Source organism: Anolis sagrei, chromosome 2 (genome assembly GCF_037176765.1).
Source record: "Anolis sagrei isolate rAnoSag1 chromosome 2, rAnoSag1.mat, whole genome shotgun sequence".
Taxonomy (NCBI): domain Eukaryota; kingdom Metazoa; phylum Chordata; class Lepidosauria; order Squamata; family Dactyloidae; genus Anolis; species Anolis sagrei.
The window spans coordinates 244658238-244682389 of record NC_090022.1 but is presented as its reverse complement, the minus strand read 5'-3'; the positions used below and the strand labels follow the sequence as shown (position 1 = coordinate 244682389).

The 24152-nt window shown below is 36.5% G+C and overlaps 1 protein-coding gene across 3 annotated transcripts in view; it reads left to right on the top strand.

Annotated features, from left to right (window-relative positions):
* The window catches only part of YTHDC2 (YTH N6-methyladenosine RNA binding protein C2), a 35828-nt gene extending 12269 nt beyond the window's left edge, over positions 1 to 23559 (top strand). The window contains exons 10-31 of one of the 3 annotated variants that reach the window (XM_060761911.2): positions 253 to 388; positions 849 to 975; positions 1989 to 2054; positions 2942 to 3120; positions 3669 to 3765; positions 3864 to 3951; positions 4041 to 4121; positions 4363 to 4445; positions 4824 to 4929; positions 7480 to 7599; positions 8241 to 8513; positions 9461 to 9587; positions 10621 to 10826; positions 12262 to 12457; positions 13468 to 13577; positions 14365 to 14657; positions 16433 to 16495; positions 17263 to 17458; positions 18589 to 18792; positions 19918 to 20100; positions 21130 to 21246; positions 21926 to 23559. In XM_060761911.2, coding sequence (XP_060617894.2) covers positions 253 to 388; positions 849 to 975; positions 1989 to 2054; positions 2942 to 3120; positions 3669 to 3765; positions 3864 to 3951; positions 4041 to 4121; positions 4363 to 4445; positions 4824 to 4929; positions 7480 to 7599; positions 8241 to 8513; positions 9461 to 9587; positions 10621 to 10826; positions 12262 to 12457; positions 13468 to 13577; positions 14365 to 14657; positions 16433 to 16495; positions 17263 to 17458; positions 18589 to 18792; positions 19918 to 20100; positions 21130 to 21210 — 3015 coding nt within the window. In that variant the 3' untranslated portion in view covers positions 21211 to 21246; positions 21926 to 23559. Of the gene's footprint in view, positions 1 to 252; positions 389 to 848; positions 976 to 1988; positions 2055 to 2941; positions 3121 to 3668; positions 3766 to 3863; positions 3952 to 4040; positions 4122 to 4362; positions 4446 to 4823; positions 4930 to 7479; positions 7600 to 8240; positions 8514 to 9460; positions 9588 to 10620; positions 10827 to 12261; positions 12458 to 13467; positions 13578 to 14364; positions 14658 to 16432; positions 16496 to 17262; positions 17459 to 18588; positions 18793 to 19917; positions 20101 to 21129; positions 21251 to 21925 lie in introns of all 3 variants that reach the window. The other 2 variants (XM_060761912.2, XM_060761913.2) reach the window with 2 other exon arrangements.
* Positions 23560 to 24152: the final 593 nt, after the last annotated feature.

The window sequence follows — 24152 nt, the reverse complement described above, 5'->3', positions numbered from 1 at the left end:
TTTAGAATAGAAATGTAAAGCAACAGCGAGATGTTCTGTTACACATATGGCTCTTCAGTATGTTTTGCAACATTTCATGAATAAATGGTATGTTATGGAAAATGGCATCACTAATTTTTTTTACAATCTTGAAATCTCCCACCAGTTTCTGAAAAGCAATTTTTTAAATAATAAGAATAGAATAGCTTTTAATTTGAATTTTAATAGCTTTCAGTTTTAGAAAGTGATTTTAAAATATATTCTTATTTATAGGCTGAAAAAGATGTCAATTGTCTTGAACCTTGGCTAATTAAAGAAATGGATGCTTGTCTTTCCGATATCTGGCTACATAAAGACATTAATGCCTTTGCACAAGTCTTCCATCTTATTTTAACTGAAAATGTCAGTGGTAAGTTCACACGGGGAACTCCTTACTGAATGGTGCACCTCAATTTCTTGACCATGAATACTAGTGTAATCTGACTGAAAAGACTAGGTAATTCCATAAACATTTAGATTTCCAGAATTTTAAAAGTATTTTTGCAGGTTTTTGTTCTGTGAATTTAGCTTTTATAAGAGCATTACGGTTTTATGAATCATAGTACTTTTAGAGTGTTTCTATTTGCTAAGGGCATGTTCATATTTGTTTAGATGTCATATGCATATTTACTTAGGACTAGGTCTTAGGTAAGCACATATAGGATTGCAAGCAGAGTAAGAATAACAGTCTCGTTTAAAATGTCCTTTAAAGCTCAGTGAAACTAAGATGTTTTTAGCTGAAAGCTTAGTTAAAATAATTGGGACAGATTTTTTTAAAAAAAGAAAGAAAACACAGACTAAGTTTTATTTCCTCCCTTTCCCTTTCCTAGTCGATTACAGGCACAGCGAGACAAGTGCAACAACTCTAATGATAGCTTCTGGAAGAGGTTTCTTGAGCCAAGTCGAACAGTTGATTGGTATGGGAGCAAATGTTCACATCAAATCATCCAATGGCTGGTAAAATAAGTACACAGCAACTTCTTGACATTGATTTCTGTGTGCATGAAAGAGAGCGAAAGAGAGAGACTGGCTGAGAGATGAAAATTGGGTGTGGTAATTGACAGTTTCCCCTGTTCATTCTTAATTTGTAGTATGGATTTTTTAGAAGTTCACGAATACTAACTTTGATATAAAATACATATTAAATACCTTCACAAGAAAGTCTGCAAGTTAAAAAAAACTAGAATAAGGCATGGAAGAAAGAGGAGTAACTGTATTGGTTATAGGTTACTGAAGTAATTTGTACGTTTGGGGGTAATTTGTAAAAACTCATTTTTTAAAAATCAATTATCATTGCACATTTTCCACCTCAGCTTAATTGCTTCAGATCCTATTGGCTTGACTGTCAGAGGTAGCTTGTAAGGTAAAGAATCTACATTCAACCAAACAACTATGAGATTGTGTTACCATTTAGACAGAAAGTTATCAGTTTCGTACAGAGGCTAACTCATCTTTCCACGACATGGTGCCCTCCTCTTTCTACCTGTCTCAGGAAACATAATGGGTTATTAGATAAAGGGTGTCATAGTCCAAAACAACTGGAAGGCATCAAATTTAGTAAAGCTGGTGTTACAGAGCTCAAATATTACTTGCACAGAACTGGTCTGTGATTTTGAAAACACTTGTAGAGAAAGAAAAATAACATTACGTAAATGTTATGAACAGCATCTTCAAGCCCAGTTTGTAGGCTGGTTCATATGACACTAAATCACGGTTTGATGCATGGTGGGCAAACAGGCCATTTTATCATTCCTTGGGACTCACTGAGAGCTGCATCCAGTTTCACATTTTTTAAATGTCTATGTTCCATATTGTTATATAAATGGTAGAGCAAATGAGTATTGTATTTTTAAAAATCAATACATGAATATTAGAAATGTTGTACTGAAATAATAGTCAAAAAGTTTTTTTTGGTGCCATGATTGTGTTTAAGGAAAATGCTTGTTTATCTGTCATTACAATTATTACAGGACAGCACTGGAGTGGGCTAAACATTTTGGACAGACAGAAGTGGTTGACCTTCTGGAATCCTACTGGTAATATTTTTTCTTAATTCTGAAATGTACTAAACTATAGACAGGGATCTGCTCCCATAACTGAAGTAAACAATGAAGCCTGTCTGTGCCATAATTTCCTGAACTTTAGAGCAAACATTAATTAAATATGATTTTCCTAGGATTTGGAAATCAATCTTAGTGCAGAAATTTAATGATAAACTTTAAATGTAAAATTGAGGCATCTGTTTTGGCATAATTTGAAGGCATATAATGTTTGGTATAATTCTTCAGTGTTCTTTAGCAAGTAGATCGAAGTTATTTTCATTGCAGAAACTACATTTCATAGCCTTTTAACATTATAGGAATTTGGCATTCTGAATTCAGAAAGAACCTCAGATATGCTCCATCACAATCATTTTTTCCGCAACTTGCATTGATGCTTTTATTTTTTTTTATTATGTGACTAAGATTTCTTTGAGAAGTAAAGAGTACCCAGAAAGAGGCCAAAGTCTTCTAATAAACTTTCAAAACAGTTTAATTCAAAGATACAAAACACACAAATCCATCCAAAAACACTAAAAGAAATCGCACTGGAACATCAGTGTCTGCACTTCATCAAAACTCAGTAACAACTGAGGTGATAAAGATATCAAAAATTATGAAAGAACTGTGTGGTACAACATTTTTATTGTACGTATTTTATGACTTTGTGAATTCAGCATCCAAAATGCATTAGAAATCTCAACAATATTGAAAAGAGTTTTAATTGTTGTAGCCCTGTAAATTTAATATGTGTGGACTGGATCAAAAGACTTTCAGTATCTGGTGTTCAAATTCAGCACTTCAGGAAGTGTATTTATGCAACCCTTTTTCCATATAGGAAAGGTATTGTCATGTTCTCATAAACGCTGTGTTACACATTTCAGTGCTTCACTGGAGTCTGGCAATCTAGATGAGAGTTCCTTGGTCCATGCTAATGCCAGTGAACTTAGTGCTGAAGATCAAGAACTCCTGAAGGCTTATCATCATAGTTTTGATGATGAAAAGGTGGATCTAGACCTGATCATGCATCTACTGTACAATATCTGTCATAGCTGTGAAGCTGGTAAATACATGTACAGTACTTATTGCTTCAAAGTATATTTATACTGTAGTATTTTTACAAACACCTCAAAACAATTTACAGTGAAAACAAACGAAACCTGTATTTGAAACTAAATAAAATAGCATACATTAAAACAACTAATTAAAAGTTAAATAATTTGTATTTATACTCAGCTTTTAGAATTGTTTCCTGGAGAATATCTTGTTCCACTGCATACAGAATGTTTAGGAAGCCTCCATGTCGCACTTGTGAACTTGCTAGACTTAAAATGTAGGACTAAGCTGAGCTTTTAAACTTCTTCAGCAGGACTAGTACAGTTTTGTGTTCTTCTAGTACAATGGATTGGGACACTATTTCTGCAGTTGGTGGATTTTATGTACAGGGCTATGTAAATGCAGAAAGATAAACATTTATACTAATATATATGAGAGTAAGACTGTCACATCTAAAACCAGTCTTCACTAACTCACAATAAAAGAACAGATACTAATCTTAACTTTTTCTGATTTATGCTTCCTTTAAATTTGGTGGGTTTTTTCTTCTTAAAGGAGCAGTTTTAATTTTCCTTCCTGGATATGATGAAATTGTTGGCTTACGGGATCGCATACTATTTGATGACAAGAGGTTTGCTGATAATGTTCACAGGTGAAGAGTCTGCATCCCCCCCCCCCCCATTTTGACTTTTGTTGTACTTTTGCAGAATTGTTCCATATTTAATTTCACTTGTAATTCTTTGCAACTAGATTTCAGGTTTTTATGCTACATTCAAATATGCAGACATCTGATCAGAAAAAAGTTCTGAAGACCTCACCTCCAGGCATCCGCAAAATAGCAAGTATCAAGAAACTGTTCAACTGTTTGTAAATTCTAACCATGACACATCAGCTGTTGTTACAACCCTAATATTTTTGTTGTTTCAGATACTTTCTACAAATATTGCAGAAACCAGCATCACAGTTAACGATGTTGTCTTTGTGATTGATTCTGGAAAAATGAAAGAGGTTTGTTATTTTCAACATGCATGTTAAACTGAAATTATAAAATGATATGCTGTATAGTTGCAAATTAAATTTTTTGAGGCGTCAGCAAAGTGTGCTTTTTAAACTGAGTAAATAACATATAGCAAAATCACTTTGCTTGAAACATTTGGTAATTTAGGTAATTTAGATCACTTAATAAATGCAAGTATTATCTTAACCTTGGTATTAACTCACAACACAGACATTCTTTTTATCATTTTAGAAATCCTTTGATGCATTGAACTGTGTAACTATGCTAAAGATGGTATGGATTTCTAAAGCTAGTGCCATTCAAAGAAAGGGCAGGTAATGCCAAAACTTTGTGAATATTTTTTTTCCTACAATGAGGCTAAAGACAATGGTTTCTATAAAAAAATCTAATGCTTTGCTTCTTGAGAGGAGATAGAAATAACAGAGAAAATTTATTTTCCCATATAAGTAAGTTATGAAATGTATTTGAAATGTATTTAAAAGCATTATAGGCAATTGATTGAAAAATCTTTTTTATGGTGGTAGTTCCTAGGTTTTTCCACTGCATCCACTCTGGAGTATGTTTGCTGTAAATTTACAAAGACTTTTTAGTTTTTGTCATACTATAAATTAGTATACACACTCCTTTAATAAGTTTGTTTAAATTCCACTTTTCTATGGATGATTCATCTTAACTAATACTTTGTTTCCAAGGGCAGGACGTTGTCGGCCTGGAATTTGTTTCCGACTTTTCAGTAGACTAAGATTTCAAAATATGCTGGAATTTCAGACCCCAGAACTTCTGAGAATGCCCCTACAGGTCAGTAGTCTTTCTCTGTTTCATGGAAATCTTCATAAAAGTGATTCAGCTTAGTTATCAGACTGAATCATTTTATTTACAGTATCCTTGTTCATATGTTCAACTCTGTATATATCATGCCATTGAGTCTGGAGGCAGAACAATGCCTGTATCAGTTATTTGGACAAATACGTTGCCAAACTGTATTATGTATCTTTAAGTGTCGTTTTAGTGCATTTTCCTACTGCCACTGACTGACAGAGTGAAGAGAACTATAATCCTAACACATTTGGGGCATATCAGTTGAAGCAGGCATATTTTTTGATGTCTGAATTGAGCTATTGTCTGAGAAAATATGTGTAATTACAAAATACAATAAAATTCATAATGCTTTTCAGTGTGGGTAAATATAGATGTATAAGGAATGTATGATTAATTGGAATACAAATGGGATTCATGTCCCCATTTTTAATACACATTTTACTCCCTGTTGAATTTTCCCCAATAATCAAGGCATGCAAGAAGTGTATGCCTTTTAAAAAGATGAATTGCATTCCTGGAAAGCCTTCAGAGCAGTGGTTCTCAACTGTGGGTCCCCAGATGTTTTGGTCTTCAACTCCCAGATACCTTAACAGCTGGTAAACTGGTGAGATTTCTGGGAATTGTAGGCCAAAACACCTGGGGACCCACAGGTTGAGAATTACTGCTTCAGAGGAATGTAATTCATCTTTAAAACAATGCTAGCATGTTTGTTTAAGACTTTGAAAATGTTCCATAAAGGAATCCTCTTGACCCAAGTCAGTCCAAGTTTTGTACACTGTTTTGAGAGTTGAAGCTGTTTGAAAGCAACAGATGCTGGCATTACAGTCATTGTTTGCCTTATTCTTCAGACATAACTTCATAACTGAATATCAGTGGAATCTTATGCCATAGAAGAGTTAAGAAAATTTGGTTCTGCTTTTTCTGTTGTAGCTTAGGCAGAAATGTGCAGTAAATGACTTGACTACAGACTACAGTTCTGTGCATGTTTCCTTGGGTAAAGATCTGGCTGAATGTTGAATAATGTGCTCTTATTGGAATTGAGATAAAAATATGTTTTCCCTATAGAGTTTTTATGTTGTAGTGGATTTTTTTCTTTTCATTAAGATTTTTTTCTGTATCCTTTCAAATGTTATCTTTTGTACATTTTAAACCACTGATTCTCAAATGTGTGGTCATAGTTGTAGCTTATATAATTGACAGTGGTTTATAAAATTGACCATGGAATCACCATGTATTCTTTTTGTGGATCTGTTTGACATCTAAAAGTCTTGTGGGTATTTAGATGAGACTGAGATTGATGTTCAAGTGCAAGATGGGCCCCAAAGTTCACTGCTATCGCTGCTAAAATTGCCACTGTGGTGATGACATCAGCAATGAAGTGCTGAATTCCCTTTAAATTTTGAAACCTCATCACCAGAGTTCACCCGTAAAGCGTCTCTGGCATAATTATAACTTGCTTTAAGCTGAGGTTTGCAGAGAGAGAACACACACGTCTTTCTAAAAAGCCAGTTAGTCTTTCAGGCAGTGCAAATAATCAGCTTCAAAACAAGATGTGTTATCCACATATGCCTTATTTTAAAGCAAATATGGTGCTGTTTTTGCATTGCTGCTGCAAACATGCCATCAAATTCTGGCAGCAAAGGCATGGTGCAGTGTAGATATATAGTCCCCTGTGGGGTTGCAACATTTGAATGTAGTGTCCCCAACATCCAAAAACATGCCCACCTTTGTCTTGTTGGATGCCCTGAATTCCAAAAAAAGTGTTTGGTATTAAAACTTGGTTCCTTTCATGTCTGAACAGACTTCTGATCAAAATGCCCCCATTGGCAGGATGAGGTGATTTCAATGTCAGTTGCCATTCTCACTGTTCTGGTGGGTCCAGAGATTTTTGAACAGATTTCCATGGGATATAGAGGTCTGCAGGGAGAGGAGGCCTAGATGAAGTAGGGCAGGAGAAGGGAAGGGACCTACCAGTTGTAACTGAAGAAAAATGTGAGCTCCTGGCTTGTGTTCTTGGCATGTGGGGGTTATATCCAGTCATAGTGCATTTACTCCTCCAAGAATATCCTTTCCCCCATTCCCCTATGTGTCTGAACCTCTCAATTGATGGAATAAGTAATTCCTTAACACCGCAGTTCTGTATTTCCTTATCTGAAAGTAAGCCCCACTGAACCAAATATTTCTTTCTTAGACATAGGTCCCATCTACACCAATCGTTTACTGCCATTCAAAGCTAGCTTCACAATGTGGCGGCTAGACAACAAACTCTCCCAAAAGCATGCAAAAGAAAGCCCTTAATGTGCACCAGTTCTTTGTGGTATGTGTTTTCACCACCTGGTCTCAAATTGGTTCCAGGATCTCCTGTATAATCATCTGCACAGTCAAACCACTTTCTTCAATACTGGTTTGAAAATGTATTAAAGGGTCACTGTAGATAGGGCCATAGCATTCCACTATTAATGTACTTCTTAATCTTAGGAAATTATGTTGTATTTTTGGAATTCTAAAAAGGGAGTCTTTAATTTCTAGGAACTGTGTTTGCATACAAAATTGCTGGCTCCCATCAATTGTCCAATTGCTGACTTTTTAATGAAAGCTCCAGAACCACCACCTGCTTTAATTGTGAGAAATGCTGTGCAGATGCTTAAAGTGAGTAAACCACTTGTTTCCCTGTATTGTTATTAGTTTTCACTGCATCTAACTAGAAGCAGTAGTGCAGTAAATTTCAATACATAACATTTGCTTACCGATTTTGTTAAAAATTATAGAAATAGCTTTCCTGGTTTTAATAGTATGTGTCCAGTTACTTTGACTCTAAGCCTACACCAAAAAGATTGGCTGTTTTTTAGATCAGTAAACCACCAGAGAACTTCTGATTATGTTATATTTTACTGATTGTGAATACTTCCTTCACATAGTAAAATAACTCATTACAATTGGGGAAAATGCTAAAGTAGTCCAAGCTTAGAATTCTGCTGTTCCCTAATACAACATTTAATCCTGAGTTGTAAACTTGTGTCCTATGTTTTCATATTTGTTCTGTGTATTTTAATATGTATTAATAGAAATACACTTTAATATGTATCTTTATAAAAACATTTTAATATGTGTAATTATGAAATCTTTACATTATTTATGTGTTTTAATTATGTTGTAACCCGCCTCGAGCCACAAGGAGAGGCGGATTACAACATAACTAAAGTTGTTGTTGTTGTTGTTGTTGTTGTTGTTGTTGTTAGGAGTGTTCATTTCTTTATATCTTCAACATTATTACTACTTTTTAAAAATAGACAATAGATGCTATGGATACCTGGGAAGATCTGACAGAACTTGGCTATCATCTGGCTGATCTACCAGTAGAACCTCATCTTGGTAAAATGGTGTTATGTGCCGTTGTCCTCAAGTGCCTGGATCCTATTCTGACCATTGCATGCACTCTTGCCTATCGTGATCCATTTGTGCTACCAACGCAGGCATCTCAGAAACGGGCAGCCATGCTATGCAGAAAACGATTCACTGCAGGAACGTTTAGTGACCATATGGCCCTTCTCCGGGCTTTTCAGGTATTGATATTCTAGAGAAGTTACACATTATATTACATGAAGCGTTCTAAGTAGATCTTCTCTCATTGAACAAATATCTAGTGAAACCTTGGGAATAATTTATTCAGGGGTCAACCTTGTCTTTGCCACTAGTCCTCCTGCTGCCCCTGCATAGTGCTCTCATGATGGCAGACGAATTGTCTTTTTGTTCTTTCCTATCAATGCAAACCTTTTTGTCTTTAAAAGCCTGGTTGATGCTGGGGATGTTTGAAAATGTGCAAGTGCTGTATTGTAGATAGCCTTTCTGTTTGTTAAACTAGAAAGGCTATCTACAATGCAACATATGGTATAATGGCCTAGTTTCGCATATTTTCATTGACCAGTTGAGAATGGGCATATTATCATAAAAGTAAGTTAGTTGGGAAACATGTTACGAGAAAAGGGCTGTCTGAACTGAACCGATCCTTTCACTATTGATATTGATGGCTCAGTGCAGACAAGCTTACTAGATCTGGGCATTTCCCAGATATGGTGCCTCCATTTTCATTGGTTGAAGAGCATTTGGTCTTATAGTATATCTGTCACTTGATGTTTCTTTTTCTGCCACTAGAACTCAAATTATTACAGATTCCCTGATTCCATTTCTCCAACTCCTTACAGTTTCCTCTGAGGCACTGTCTGCCTCAGTCCAGCAGCATGTCAACTGGAAGGCACCAGAGTATGAGTTGTACCCAGATTAGACTTGGTTTGCTGCTAAGCATGTAACATAGTTCAAACTACATTAAATGGCAGTGTTCTTTCTGGCCTAAGAAAATGAGAGCTGGGTAAATGTATTGCTTAAATCTTCCTAATATAGAAATCAAGACTTCCTTTACTAAAGTTTAAGCTTTAAAAATACTTCTTTATAAAAGTTCCTTTGGAGACAATAAAATTAATGACATTCAAAGACCAATTAACTTGTTTGGCAGGCATGGCAGAAGGCACGAAGTGATGGTTGGGAAAGAGCTTTTTGTGAGAAGAATTTCCTATCTCAGGCAACAATGGAGATTATCATAGGAATGAGAACACAGCTACTTGGACAACTCAGAGCATCAGGTAGATACATATACATATGCTTTCTTAACCTGAAAGTTTCCTTCTACCAGCAGATTCTTTGAACACTAGATCATTGTACTAAACTGTACTAAACACTAGATTATTGCACTTAAATTCACATACTATTTTAAGCAGGGTGGCACAATGGGTTAAACCCTTGTGCTGGCAGGATTACCGACCGATAGGTCAGCAGTTCAAATCCAGAGAGAGCGGATTGAGCTCCCTCTGTCAGCTCCATCTCCCCATGTGGGGACATGAGATAAGCCTCCCGGACGGATGGTAAAACATCTGGGCGTCCCCTGGGCACCGTCCTTGCAGATTGCACATTCTCTCACACCAGAAGTGACTTGCAGTTTCTCAAGTCGTTCCTGACACACACACACACACACACACACACACACACACACACAAACAAACCCCATAATGACTACGAGATAATAAGAAACATAGGAAATCAGAAGCGAGATAACATTCTGAGTTAGGTCAGACACATAAACAAGTCACAAAGAAATCAAATGAGATTCTTAAGAAGGTTCTCCCATCCAAGTTCAGATACTAGAATGAAAGGTGAAGCTTTGCAAATGTATGCATGTCCTGAGTTATTTACAGAATGTAACAGGAATCATGAATGATCCTCATTTTCAACTTGAATTGTGTTCCTTCAGTTTGACTTCACAGTCAAATTAGCATATTGTATGTGGATGCTGAGATGCTACTGAAAGATAGGCAAGCTGCAACAGGTAAGTTGGATTACAACTTCCATCAGACAAAGCCAGCACACCAAGTGATCAGGAAACTACAACTCCCGTAAGTGATCAGGACTTACGGGAGTTGTAGTTTCCCACGACCTGCATTTAAGCAACACTGGGCAACTGTATCTGAAATGAAAATTTATTTTTTTATTTGCCTGTTTTAATTTGTGTTAACAACAAATATGAATTCTAAACATCATTAATAAATATGTATTAAAAAGAAGAACAAGTGAAAATTATTTCTTGAAACAACTAACAGAATATACATTTCTTTCTTACAGGATTTGTTAGAGCCAGAGGTGGTGGTGATATAAGGGATGTCAACACAAATTCAGAAAACTGGGCTGTGGTTAAAGGCGCCTTAGTAGCTGGAATGTATCCGAATATAGTTCATGTTGATAGAGAGAACACTGTACTGACTGGACCAAAAGAGAAAAAAGTCAGATTTCATCCTACCTCGGTTCTTAGCCAACCACAGTATAAAAAGGTAAGATGACAATAAAATAAAGTGGCAGGCTGGTCTTGTAGAAAGGAGGAACTGCTTCTCTCTCTCTCTCTCTCTCTCTCTCTCTCTCTCTCTCTCTCTCACACACACACACACACACACACACAGATAGTCACTATCAGACTACACAGAGAAGCCAGAGGTCCTCTGAAAAGACAAGTTACGTGGTTTCAGATTCAATGACTTGAATGTCATTAAAACAGCTTTAAAATCATGGGTCATGAAGCAAAACCCTGAATTTTTCCAAAATGGTTTTGATGCCTGGGTGAAACAATGGCGCAAATGTGTACAAATTGATGGTGACTATGTTGAATGGTAGTTTTGAGTAGAAAATAGTTTAGGCTCTGATCTATAGAAAATTCCGCTGTCATATGTTCATTTATAACATTTTTAGGACACAGGAGGCAAAACTTTTTGATCCATCCTCATGCCTGTGTGTATATATATAATACTAAATAATTTGAAAAAATGACGTGCTGTTAATAAAATGTTCTCGATCATGAAAAGAAAGAGAACTAGTTGAATTGTATTTTTCACAGCAGTGTTTCCTAATTTTAGCTCAGAATTTTTTTTCTGTAGAGGTTATACAATATTCCTGATGAATACATTCTTAGAATAGGAATATGTGGGAGTGATTAATTATTACTTATATACATCCCATTAATTACAGTGGGTCTACTCTAGTTTGAACTAACATTGAATTCAGTGCTAAGTGTTCCTTCATCTTTGCTTGATATTTTAAAAAATCTGTAATGTTGTGTAGATTGTCTTGTACATAATCATTTGAATTTAAGATGAACCTATTTAATTTAGGAGGAAAATATCTAGGCAGTGGGTAGCACACTTCACAAATCATGTATATTTGTCTCTGTCATGATCTTCATAATTTCACAAACCAAAGAAAAATTCAATGTGGAAACTAATTTGCCATATGAACAGTTTTGATTCAAGTAAGTCTATATTCTGTGTGCTGAGATCTTTGGTTGAAATAGTCCTTCATAAAAGAACGTCTCACTAGATACCTCTTTTATGAACTATGCATGTTCTGCCCTTCACAATACAACAGAAGGGTGTACTTACTGCACTAGCTCTCTCTCTCTCTCTCTCTCTCTCTAGATAGATAGATAGATAGATAGTTGGCATCTGTTATCCACTAAACTTTTGTTTATTTTGGTGGCCATGTTTTGACTATGCTGGCTGGTTTGTTATCCTGTGCTTCAGTAGTTTCCCATTGAGGCAGTAATGAACTCTCAGCTACTTACGTATATTTTATAGTGCTACAGCATGGGGTGCTTTTAGTCTGCATTCTGCAAATAAGTGAGAATATTTATTTCAAACCTGATATTTTAAACTGCTCTATTTATTGTGCTGAAAGAAGAAATCCTGCTAAACCACCTCCCTGTGTTGCTGCTAACAGATTCCTCCAGCTAATGGTCAAGTAGCAGCTATTCAAGCACTCCCTACTGACTGGCTTATATATGATGAAATGACAAGAGCCCACCGAATTGCCAATATCAGGTGCTGTTCAGTTGTAACTCCAGTCACTGTGGCACTCTTCTGTGGATCGGCTAGGTTGCCAAGCAATGCTTTACAAGAGCCTTCATCCTTCAGAGGTATAGTGTTGGTATAAGAATTGTTCTGTCTGTAATATATACATGTTCTTTATAGAGGAAATGTAGGATTAATGTGACATCCAGTGTTGGAGAGTATTTTCTATGTATTACTTACATTAAACCTAAATATGTTTTTTGTTTAAATGGGAAGGAAATGGATGCTTTCTTCTTCACTTCCCTCTCCTTCTACTTTCCATTAACTACAGCTTCCATAATTTCTCTTGCTGGTGTTGCTAGATTTGGATCTCTGCAATATTTTGAAATTTGAAAGCTGTTTTGCATAGTATAGTTTTTCCGTGGAAGACATCTGACAATATTAACATAATCTACTATAATTATAATATAATAATAGGCATCTGATAATAATAATAATAATAATAATAATAATAATAATAATAACCATAAAAATATTAATGGAAAAAAACAAAAAAGTGTAAATTGTCCAGCAATGTGGTACACCCTTTTCATTGCTTTAATTCTTTGAATTGTGTTTTAACCCAGATTAGAATTCCAGTGGTATAAAAATGGACACAAAATTGTGTGTGTGTGCAGGCATGTAAATGTGCTGTACTAAGTGTTCCACTAAAACACCTAGAACCAGAAAACAAGGCAGAATAAAACTGCATAAAATAAAAAGAGAGGTTGTTCTTATCTGGCCATTCCTAGCAAAATTCAGGTGCCCTCCAATGAAACATGGCAGTTTCCCCACTGTCAGCATAGGCCACTGCTGATTTGTATGTACCATTTATTTTGCAATAGCACCAACCTTGGTGACCTCATCGCTCCCGCAATTCTCCAGCCCTAAAAAAAGGCTTCTAAAAAATTGCCCCACCTCGCCTTCTCAGAACCTTGGGGAGAGCTCTGAGAAGTTTGGTAGCCACACTGGTTTATTTTATGCTCGGGAAGTGTATTCCCCACCAACCCAGATAGTGACCTGAAGACACTGTGCCCACCTCAGATGTAAATTCTCCATTGTAATGTAGTGCTAATATATAGAATATTTGTTATAGTTGATGGTGCTCCCAATGACAGCAGTGACAGTGAAATGGAAGATAGAACAACTGCTAACTTGGCTGCACTGAAACTGGATGAATGGCTCAATTTCAAACTAGATCCAGAGGTGAGTAGTTAGTTACTAATAATTATTAATAATTTTTAAAGGATAAGTATTGGTTTCAAGGATTGTTTTAGAATAGGAGTGGAAAACTAGTAGGCTGCATTAGCTGTCCAAGAGATTAGAGGGCTGTACTGAAGATAATGGAATTTACTAAGAAATCCAAAAATGGTTAAGACAGAAGGGAGGGGGAATTAGAGCAGTTGAAATTCTCTGCCAGTGAAAACAGTAGCACAGCAAGGGTTTTAAATAGGAAATTGAGGAGATGACAGTGAGGGAAAGGTTCAAAGAGATAGGACTTTATAACCTAAAGAGAAGGGAGGGGGATTGCAAGAAACACCTTGCTGAACATGTTTGCCAACAGAATAGACCTCCTTTCCTTTTTACACACACACACACACACACACACACAATAAAAACCCAAACTAAAAATAACTCTCCCTCTGCCCCCCAGTAGTCTCTCATCAGTGATCAACAAGTGAAACAAGGTGCTTCAACATGAGATCTGACTATCAAACTGGAAATCATTGGTGGGAGGTATCTGGAAACATCTTGCTGGTCCTCTGTCACCAACTAAATAGACCTCTATCATTTGGTTTGGTGTCTGGCTATTAAGATAGGTTGTGTGTGTGTTTTGATTATGGGAATAGTACCTTGATCATAAATAGATTATGTATTCATAACTGCTCAACAGAATATCAGTTTATGTAGTTACTTGTGTCTGGCCTTTTGGCCCTTAAAAAGACCTTTGTGGCACATGTGTTTTAGAATAGAAACTGCATTCATTTTGCAGGCAGCTAGCCTTCTCCTTCAGCTGAGGCAGAAATGGCACAGTTTATTCCTGCGACGGATGAGAGCGCCTTCAAAACCCTGGTCTCAAGTGGATGAGGCCACAATAAGAGCCATCATTGCAGTGCTGAGCACTGAAGAACAGTCCGCAGGTCTACAACAGCCGTCGGGAATTGGACAGAGACCAAGGCCAATGTCCTCTGAAGAACTTCCCTTAGCATCTTCGTGGAGATCAAACACTAGCCGGAAAACTTCTGCAGAAGCAGAGTTTGCTGATGAGTCTTTTAATTCTGAGAGGTTGGTATCCTGACCTAGCATGACTTGCAACCTCATTCTGTCCTCAGAACCTTTGTGTGTAATGAAGAGTGCTGCCAGCATGGATCTTAATCCAATGGGCTATTAAAACCCAGAATCATGATTTTTTTCATGAATCTGCATTTTTTAAAAAGTATGAATGGTAAAACCTTGTAGTTACCGAATTACAATTTTCTGCACCTTTAATTCTTGCTAGTGTTGGCTTAGATTTATTGGGAGTTATAATCCAACGTAATCTTGGGAACTGTGGGAATTCCACTTGTGTGTTTCAAAAGATTTACTGTAGCAAACTATAGATACAGATATGCCTTTATTCTCAGAACCAGTGGTTACTGAAGCAGCAGGTCTGGTCTTATCTGTGCTTGATTCATTTGCCATTCAGAAAGACGCCTTCTCCTTTTCACTTGCCATTCTCTTTTATGCCATTCAGAAAGACGTCTTCTCCTTTTCACATGCCTTTCTCTTATATTCAAGATGTGATTTAAAGTTTCTTACAATAAATACAAAAAAATTGTTAAAATTATTTTAGAACAGTTAGAGAAATAATTTTAAAAAACTAATTCAGACTTGTTGAAAACATTAAAATGTGTTTAAAATATAATTTCCCGTAAAAGTACACTACACCACTCTATACTAGTGCTCCATAATTAAAATTCCTGAACAAATGCATCTTCACCTGCTGACGACAAAAGAACAGGAAGGGAGGCAGCTGGACCTTCCTTGGAAAAGTGGTGGGATAGAGAGAAAGTCCTCTCCTGTAACTTTAAAGCATGGACTGACTTGCATAAGGAGATTCCGTTATAACTACAGCATCACAGTGTGTACATATAAACTGTGGTAATGACTTAGCAACAGAAATAAATAGAAAGGAGAAGTAAGATTTTTCTGCTGCCTGATTTTCTTTTGAATTTAGAAGAGGAGATTTTCTGTTATTTATAATACAGCACTATTGAAGTATGTTAGAAAAAGCTGGGAGTAGTTGAAACACATTGTATTTTCTTCCTTTTTTGTGAGCTTCTCAACAATATTTCTAGCTTGAATGAAACAAAGTAGTTCAAAACAAGCATAGGCATTAATAACTTCTGTTAGAAGTCACATAAAACTTGTAATGATATGTAATCGACTGAGATACTGTTAAAAGATTGCATATTATCAATGTAATTAAATAGTAAATCTGATATCACTGGAACATATTCAAGGCATATTTAAATAAACATAGACTGGTTGTCATAAGGATCCCCTAGGGCACAGCAGGTTAAACTACAGAGCTGCTGAATTTGCTGACCAAAAGGTTGACGGTTCAAATCTGGGGAGCGGGATGAGCTTCTGCTGTTAGGCCCAGCGTCTCACATGCAAACATGATTAGATCAATACATACCACTTCTGCAGGAAGGTAATGGTGCTCCTTGCAGTCATGCTGGCTACATGACCTAGGAAGTGTATGGAAAACGCTGGCTCTTCAGCTTAGAAATGGGTATGAGCACCCTCCCCCCCCCCCCGAGTCAGACATTAGACTTAATATCAAGAGGAAACCTTTCCTTTAGTTGTCATAGAGGTATTGAATAGCAAAGTAATTAACAATAACCACAAAAGGTATCAACATCATCACCATATTCCCACAGTTTGTTCAAGAAGTCATAAGCATAAAGGAAATAAATGAATGATCAGAACAGCTTGGTAATATGAAGTTAGTTATAATATGCTTGTAAGTTATTTTTCAAAACATTTTGAAGTTATTTAGCCATTTTCTCTTTCAGAAATCCCCCCAAATCAGCTTTAAGTTATGATATAAACAAAGAGCAGAATAATACAGTATTAAGGTAATGTTGCAGTTCCAAAGCTTTTTACAAGAACAGTTTAACAAAATAAATATGAGAAGAATTGTGTTTTTTTCTGTAATAAGTGGAAGGGTGGAAGGGTGTTGCAGTACATCACAACTCACTTCCATAGAAGCATAAAATCACTTCCTTACATGGTCTGCTGGAAAAGATTTATTATGATGAAACATCCCTCAAACAACTTTTATTTATCATTTTCTTCTGCACCCTTTACATTGTAACCAAGGTGCGCTGCTTATTTTGTTCCTTAGTCCAGTGGTTCCCAAGCAGGGTTCTGTGGAAAGCATCATAGAGGTTCTGCAAAATAATAATAATAATAAAAAGAAAAATTCTATGCCAGAGTATGATGATCTTACTAAAATTTAACATACCTCTGCTTTAAAACTAAAATTTGAATATCTTTATTTCTAAACCTGCCTTATACAAAACACATATGCAATAGAGTAGAAGGAATAGAAGGAAAAACTGGGGGTTCACAATGCTTAATGACAGAGTTAGAGTTCCATGTGAAAAAATGTCTTCTGAATGGTTCCATGACCAAAAAAGTCTGGGAAGCACTACCTTAGTCTTGTTTCATTGCAAATCGTCTACCTACATCATCTGTAAAGTAGGCACTAGCCTATGAATGTGAAGAACCACTTTGACCCTATAATGTCATTTTCTGGAAAGTTAAAAAAAAAACACCTTTCTACTCATTTTTAGCTACTAACACAATTCATTCAACACGGTGTTTTGCTTTCAACTTCTAGAGTCCTCATGAAGTCTGCATCTCCAGCATTTCACCAGCCATTGAAATACAAAGAGAGAGGCGTCCTACATCCTAAACGAAGTACAGAGGACAGGTCCGACCAGCAGATTTCACAGATTTCATCATCTGTGAAATCTGCTGATAGCAGTAGTTACCCCAGCCCCTGTGCTAGTCCTTCTCCTCCATCATCTGGAAAGGTACAGTGTTAGTTGCTTATCCTGTTACAGGCTATTAAAATTAAATGAATTCTTGCTGAAATAGTACATTTGTTGGTATATTTCATTTACATCAGGACATTGATACTCAGGTACTGATTATATTGAGTGAAAATTTGTTTGGTCTTATTTTTCCTTAAGTGATGAATTTTTTTTGGTTCACTTTTTCTTTGTCCTATCTTGATACAGAAATGATTCATACTTTGCTTTTTTATATAATGTTTATGATTATATGTTTTAACTATGTTGTGCTCTACCTTGAGCCATGAGAGTTGAGTGAGAAATAATAATAATAATAATAATAATCATCATCATCATCATCATCATCTGTTGCTCAGATGATTCATTGGAACCTGTGCCACAAATATCTGCCTGCGACAAAGAACAGGTGTGATCACAAGCCGGAAAAAGTTACAGAAAAGGAACATGTCAAACTCCTCTGGGACTTCCAAATTCAGAAAGAGTTTTAGAGCACAATACTCCTGACCTCAAGATCGTGTTAAAAAACAAAGTATGGATTGTCGATCTTGCAATCCCAGGTGACAGCAGGATTGAAGAGAACTGGGAAATCTGACATGATATGAGAATAAGGATCGAACTGCAAAGACTCTGGCACAAGCTAGGAAAGGTGGTCCCAGTGGTGATCAGCACACTGGGTGCAGTGCCTAAAGACCTTGGCCTGCACTTATACCCAATTGGCACTGACAAGATTACCATCTGCCATTTGCAAAAGGCCACCTTACTGGGGTCTGCATGCATTATTCGCTGATACATCACACAGTCCTAGACACTTGGGAAATGTCCGACGTGTGATCCAGTACAACAGCCAGCAGAGTGATCTTGTCTGCTGTGCACTCATCTTGTTGTGTTTCAAATAATAATAATAATAATAATAATAATAATAATAATAATAATAACAATATAAAATACAAATGAGTGAGTGTAATATCTGATTTATTTTTTAATTGCAAATTTACATTTGCCAAATAGGCATACTCTTTAGTAGTGGAAAATTGGTGTTACTTTATTTAAAGAATATTTGTGATTTTGTGTTTCATGTATGAGCATACATAATAAAAGGGTTTCTTAAAACTATTTCATGTTTTTGGTAGGGCTCCAAGTCTCCTTCTCCAAGGCCAAATATGCCAGTTCGGTACTTTATTGTGAAAAGCAGCAATCTTAGGAACCTTGAGATTTCACAACAGAAGGGAATTTGGTCTACAACTCCAAGTAATGAGCGAAAACTAAACCGAGCCTTTTGGGAGAGCAGTGTTGTTTACTTGGTATTTTCTGTTCAAGGGTCAGGACATTTCCAGGTGAGAACTATTCAGAGAAATTAGCTTTAACTGCAGAAAGTGCATCGTAATGATAGCAAATTATAACAAGTTCTGATATATCAGCAATACTGATTTGTTAAATTTATTTTATTTCTTTGCTGAGTTTTGTTCCTTTGTATGTACTTCTGTGTTATAACTTCTTAAAAATACAAAGCATGCTAGAAAGGAAGTTTTGGATACTACACATATAGTGTATGTAACATTTACTTCAGACTTTATTCAAATATATGATCTCTGTCTGCATTCCCCCTTACCTGAAGTCTGTGATAGCACAGTCCTGTGAAGTCAATTGTTGGACCTCAAAATTGAGATAGATCTTTTCCCTTACCAAAACAGCAATAAGTTGCAGAACACTTTCAGCTGCTTTGCTTTTGTCCACTTTGAGGAACTTTGGTTTAGTTGATTTTGTGTGGGTTTTATTCTTGGTATGCTTGGCTTCATGAAGAGAGAGAGGGTGAGAGAGCAACAGAGGGAGGGAGGCTGGAATGAGTACAGTATGAAGGAAATGATTCTTCTGCCTCTTCACTTTGTGGTTTGTGCTTCCTTGCCACAACTTTGAGCTTCTACCATTTTAAAGTTGATTTTTCTTTTTTATTGTTTCACGTGAACGTGCATTTATATATATATTTAAAAACATATAAAAATGCGGGGGGGGGGGGGGGTTAGGGGGCCAGAATGGATTAATAGCATTTCAATGGGAAAATTAAGAGCATTTTGAGTTAAGAGCTCAGTCAGAATGAATTAAACTCTTAAGTCAAGGTGTCACTATCTCAACACAATTGACAGAAACTGTCTCGCGATAGGACAGTTTTCTCAGTTATTGGTGTAGTTGTTCTGCATTTCCCAACCCAAGCTATTGTGGATGATGAAGATAACCCCTGCCAAAGAATAGGAAAGCCTATTTCTGTACATTGTCTTGAACTGATGTGTTTAGAACAAGAATATAGATATATATAAAAACATACCTCAGAATTACTCATTCATAAAACCCTAGCTTGCCCTGGTGAGGATAACGTTGAAAGATTCATTAAGACACTGTTAAGATAGTATAGAAGTTCAGCTGGGATTAATTTGTATTTTCTGTCTTACTAAAATTTGTTGCAGGGTTTTGCTCGCATGTCTTCAGAGATCGGGCGCGAGAAAAGTCAGGATTGGGGCTCTACTGGTTTAGGGGGCGTATTCAAGGTGGAATGGATCCGGAAAGAAAGTCTTCCCTTTCAGTTTGCTCATCATTTACTCAACCCTTGGAATGACAACAAGAAAGTACAAATAAGCCGAGATGGCCAGGTATGCTGGTTTGTACAGACTGACCATAAAGATATAATATGATTAGCATCAGACTTCTTTTATTAGTCTTGATTGTCAAGACTAATTGTCATTTTTTAAAAAAAACAATATAGTATATAACCCCCAGATCCATGAGGATGTTTTCTCAGAAATCACATGGTTAAGCAAAACTGGATATTAGTGAACCTTTTTTGAAATGAAGAACTTCTGGCCTGAGAATATATTAGAGTTGTTCTGTAAAACCTAGATATTTATTAATTTATTTACCATATTTATATACTGCCCCTCTCAGCCTACAGGCGACTCGGAGCAGTTCACAGTTGGCAACAATTTGATGCCTCAACAATCATAACAAATAAAACAATCATGAAATACTGTTAAAAACATTAGCATACAATATAAAATATAAAAACCGTACAAAGCCTGTCTAGAGAGGCCATATTGCATCAGAAATGGAAAAATGAAACCATGGGTACTGCTCCCATGTATATGGGGGCTTATTGTATTATTCATTTTTATACTACTGCTAGAAATATGGTCAAGAGGGGCTTTTTCTCAGAGTAAAAGAGAATATGTATCCTTGTGTTGTTGAAGGCATTCACTGGGTTGCTGTCAGTTTTCTGGGCTTATATGGCCATGTTCCAGAAGCATTCTCTCCTGATGTTTTGCTCAAATATATGGTAGGCATCCTCCGAGATTGTGAGGTCTGTTGGAAACTAGGCAAGTGGGGTTTATATTTCTGCCCAGGGTGGAAGACAAGAGTTATTTCTCCTGCCCTGGACATTCCACAGATATATAAACCCAATTTGCCTAGTTTCCAACAGACCTCACAACCTCTGAAGATGCCTGTCATAGATGTGGGTGAAACATCAGGAGACAATACTTCTAGAACATGGTCATACAGCCCGGAAAACTCACAGCAACTCAACATGTATCCTGTGCAAGACTATTCCTACTAGGTTTGCAAAGATTATTCATAACCTATAGCTCTAGAAACCTTTATTATTTTTTATTTCCTTTTTTATATAGGAACTGGAACCTCAGGTTGGTGAACAGTTGCTACAGCTGTGGGACCGTATTCCTTTAGGAGAGAGAAACATGACTGATTGAAAATACAGTCATTCGGAGTGCTTTCTTTCTTGATGGGTATGTAAGTAATGTCCCTTCCTTGCTCTTTTTTTAATGCTTGCCTGTTGGACACAAGAAATAGTGTAACTTGCCAAAGTTAGAGGTTGTCATAAAGTATGTATGACAGTAAACTTTAAGATATGAAGAGGGGGGAGGAAATGCTGTGGTTCTGAAGGATGGAAAGTGAGGGAAAGAAGAGCAAACCAAATGAGAACTTCTTCCCAGGGGAGGGGGGAAGCAGAGAAAAGCAGAGGGAACCGTCTTGTTCTGTTACCTACCATTAAGGTCCCATGCCTTTCTGTATTCAGGGATGGCAGCCGCACCACACCTTTCTCTGCCTTTCTCTTCTTCTGTTTGTCTTCTCAGGTTGGGAGTCAGGTAGCATCCGACTCCACCCTCTGTTCTCCTGTGCTGCCGCAATCGAGTCCCACAGGTAACCACTGGAAGTGGCCTTATGTCATGCAATGGCCTCCATGGGACTCTGTTTCAGTAGCACAGAGAAATGGAGTGAAGACTGCGTGGGATAAAGTCCTCCATTAAATGGAAAGCAGGTTGTTACTTTTAAATCCATCTATTAACTCAGCACAGCAGCTTCCTGAGAATGCTTTCAGGGAAGAAGCATGAGAAAATTTACCAAAACAAATATTTTGTTTGGTTAAAGGATTGATAGTTTTAACTTTGTCATTTTTCTTCACAGCTGCACCTCACGTGAAATCAATAATCTGCTAAAGTCACAACTACGTCTACATAAAAGATATTCTGGAATTACATAGGTTGAAGTGATTCAATGGCCACATGAAAGATATGCCAGAATGAAATAAGATGAAGGAATTCCTTGGTGCTCTTCTAGTACAGACTGGGTTTCATGCTGTGTTTTATGTTGAAAGAAAAGGTACAGGTTGCTCTTATATTCATAAAGTAATCTCTTCTGAATGTTTCACTTTGAAGTGTCAAATGGTAGGGCACCAAAATAGACTGAAGCCTCTGGCAAACGTGGGGTAGCATTGTTATTGTAACAAATATCTGGAAGAATCAGTCTGCAAGAAATGAGGAAAACTCATGTTCCGAGTAGTATCCTTTTTGGATACTTTTCAGGGAAAATAAATCCAGGTACATCTTCAGAGTGTGACGATCACTGAACAGCTTCTATTACTGGAGTTACACCAATTTTTATTGTATTTTTAAGTTAATTGTTTATACCATTTTTTTGTATTTTAAAGTTAATTGTATTGTTTTAATATACTGCTGTAAACTGCTCCGAGCCAAATTGGGAGTAGTGGTATACAAATCAAATAAAAAAAATAAAATAAAGTAGACACATTTGTGAGCAGAATATCCTCCCCTCGGATTAAATCCATTTCAAACTAGCATGTTGGAAATTTTTGTGAGAAAACTGGCTTTCGGGTATGTACATTTTCATGTCCAGTATAAAGTCACAAAAATTGGCATTGGGTTTTGTTTGTTGGTTTGTTTTCGTAAGAACTGATAAACTAGAATAGTGTCTTTGGTATTGGAAAAATACATTTTGAAGAATCATTAGGCATTGACTGCGTCGGAACATTTCCTTCTGCCCAGTACTATCCAGTTGCTATTTCTCCTTTGTGATATGATTTTTCCAAAGAGCTGTCTTCTGTTACTCGCCCTTGATAGATGCATACTTTGCCCTTATTGAATCCCTCTCCTGTCATATTTTAAAGTATGTTGGCCAATTCAGTAGTTTATCAAGAGCAAGGGGGAATGTCATATTGAATTGGAACAGAAACAATAGTTTTTGTTTTTATGTGGCAACCATTTAATTGCTGGGCAGTGATCTAAGATAATAATGTAAAAAATAATGTGAATTACCCCTACAAACCACAAAGTGATAGTGGGAAAAATATTCAAAGAACACTACATTAGCATTTAAATAAAGATTCTGGGTATGAATTTACTGTCTTTTCACGTTCAGTTTTGTAAGCATTCTGGACAGTATGTAGTTGAATTGCTCTGTCCTTTCTTTCAGCACTCTTGTTAAATTTTACTGACTGAGATCTAAGTCACTTAATCTGTTTACAAGTTCTGAGTTGGAAGTAAGATCATCTTTATAATGAAGTTGCTTTTTCATCGCCTTCTGGTATTTTTTGAAAGAATTTGAAACTGCAGCAGAAAAACAGAGTTCTGTATTGATTTGATATGTATTTCCATCCTTTTATTGTTAAATTGCATTCACAGTCTGTAGTTTGTATGTAGCAAAAGTAACTACATTGTTCTAATTGTTTTGCTGCAGTCATTATGGATAAACACATAGCAATAAACGGTAATGGCAGCTTTGACACTGGTCGAAATCAACAAGTGCTGTCTTGTATTATTTCATCTAATTGTTTCCACATTTCAGATGAAGATTTTTTGGGCTACAAAGGAATGTAAAGAGTGTTCTGTCTGTTATTGTTTGGTAGTTTGTAAAGTGCAGCACCGTTTGCCCTCCATATCTATGGCTTCAATCATCTACAGCTTACTTAAAAATTCCCATAGGCAGACCTTGATTTTATATAAGGGACTCCATTTTACAATGCCATGGTATATAATGGAACTTGAGCATTTACAGGTTTTGATATCCATTGGGGGCCATGGAACCAAGCTCCAGCAGATACCAAGGGCCCACCGTAATGAAAATTTGTTTAAAAACGTAATGTCAACATGAATTGAGATGTTCATTTCCATTTCAAAGTTACAAAAGTTCCAAGAATCCTGTTTGGTGAACTTTATAATATTTTTAAAAATTTGGTAACCTGTATTCAATCCAGATATAACAGATATAGGTGTATGTTAGGATATTAATGTGAACAAGTCATAAGGAACAGCTAGGTAAGAACTATGTTTTTTCCCCCAAACCAGTAAACCCAGAGCACTTCTATTATCACAATCGATTTATCCAGAAAGTCAAC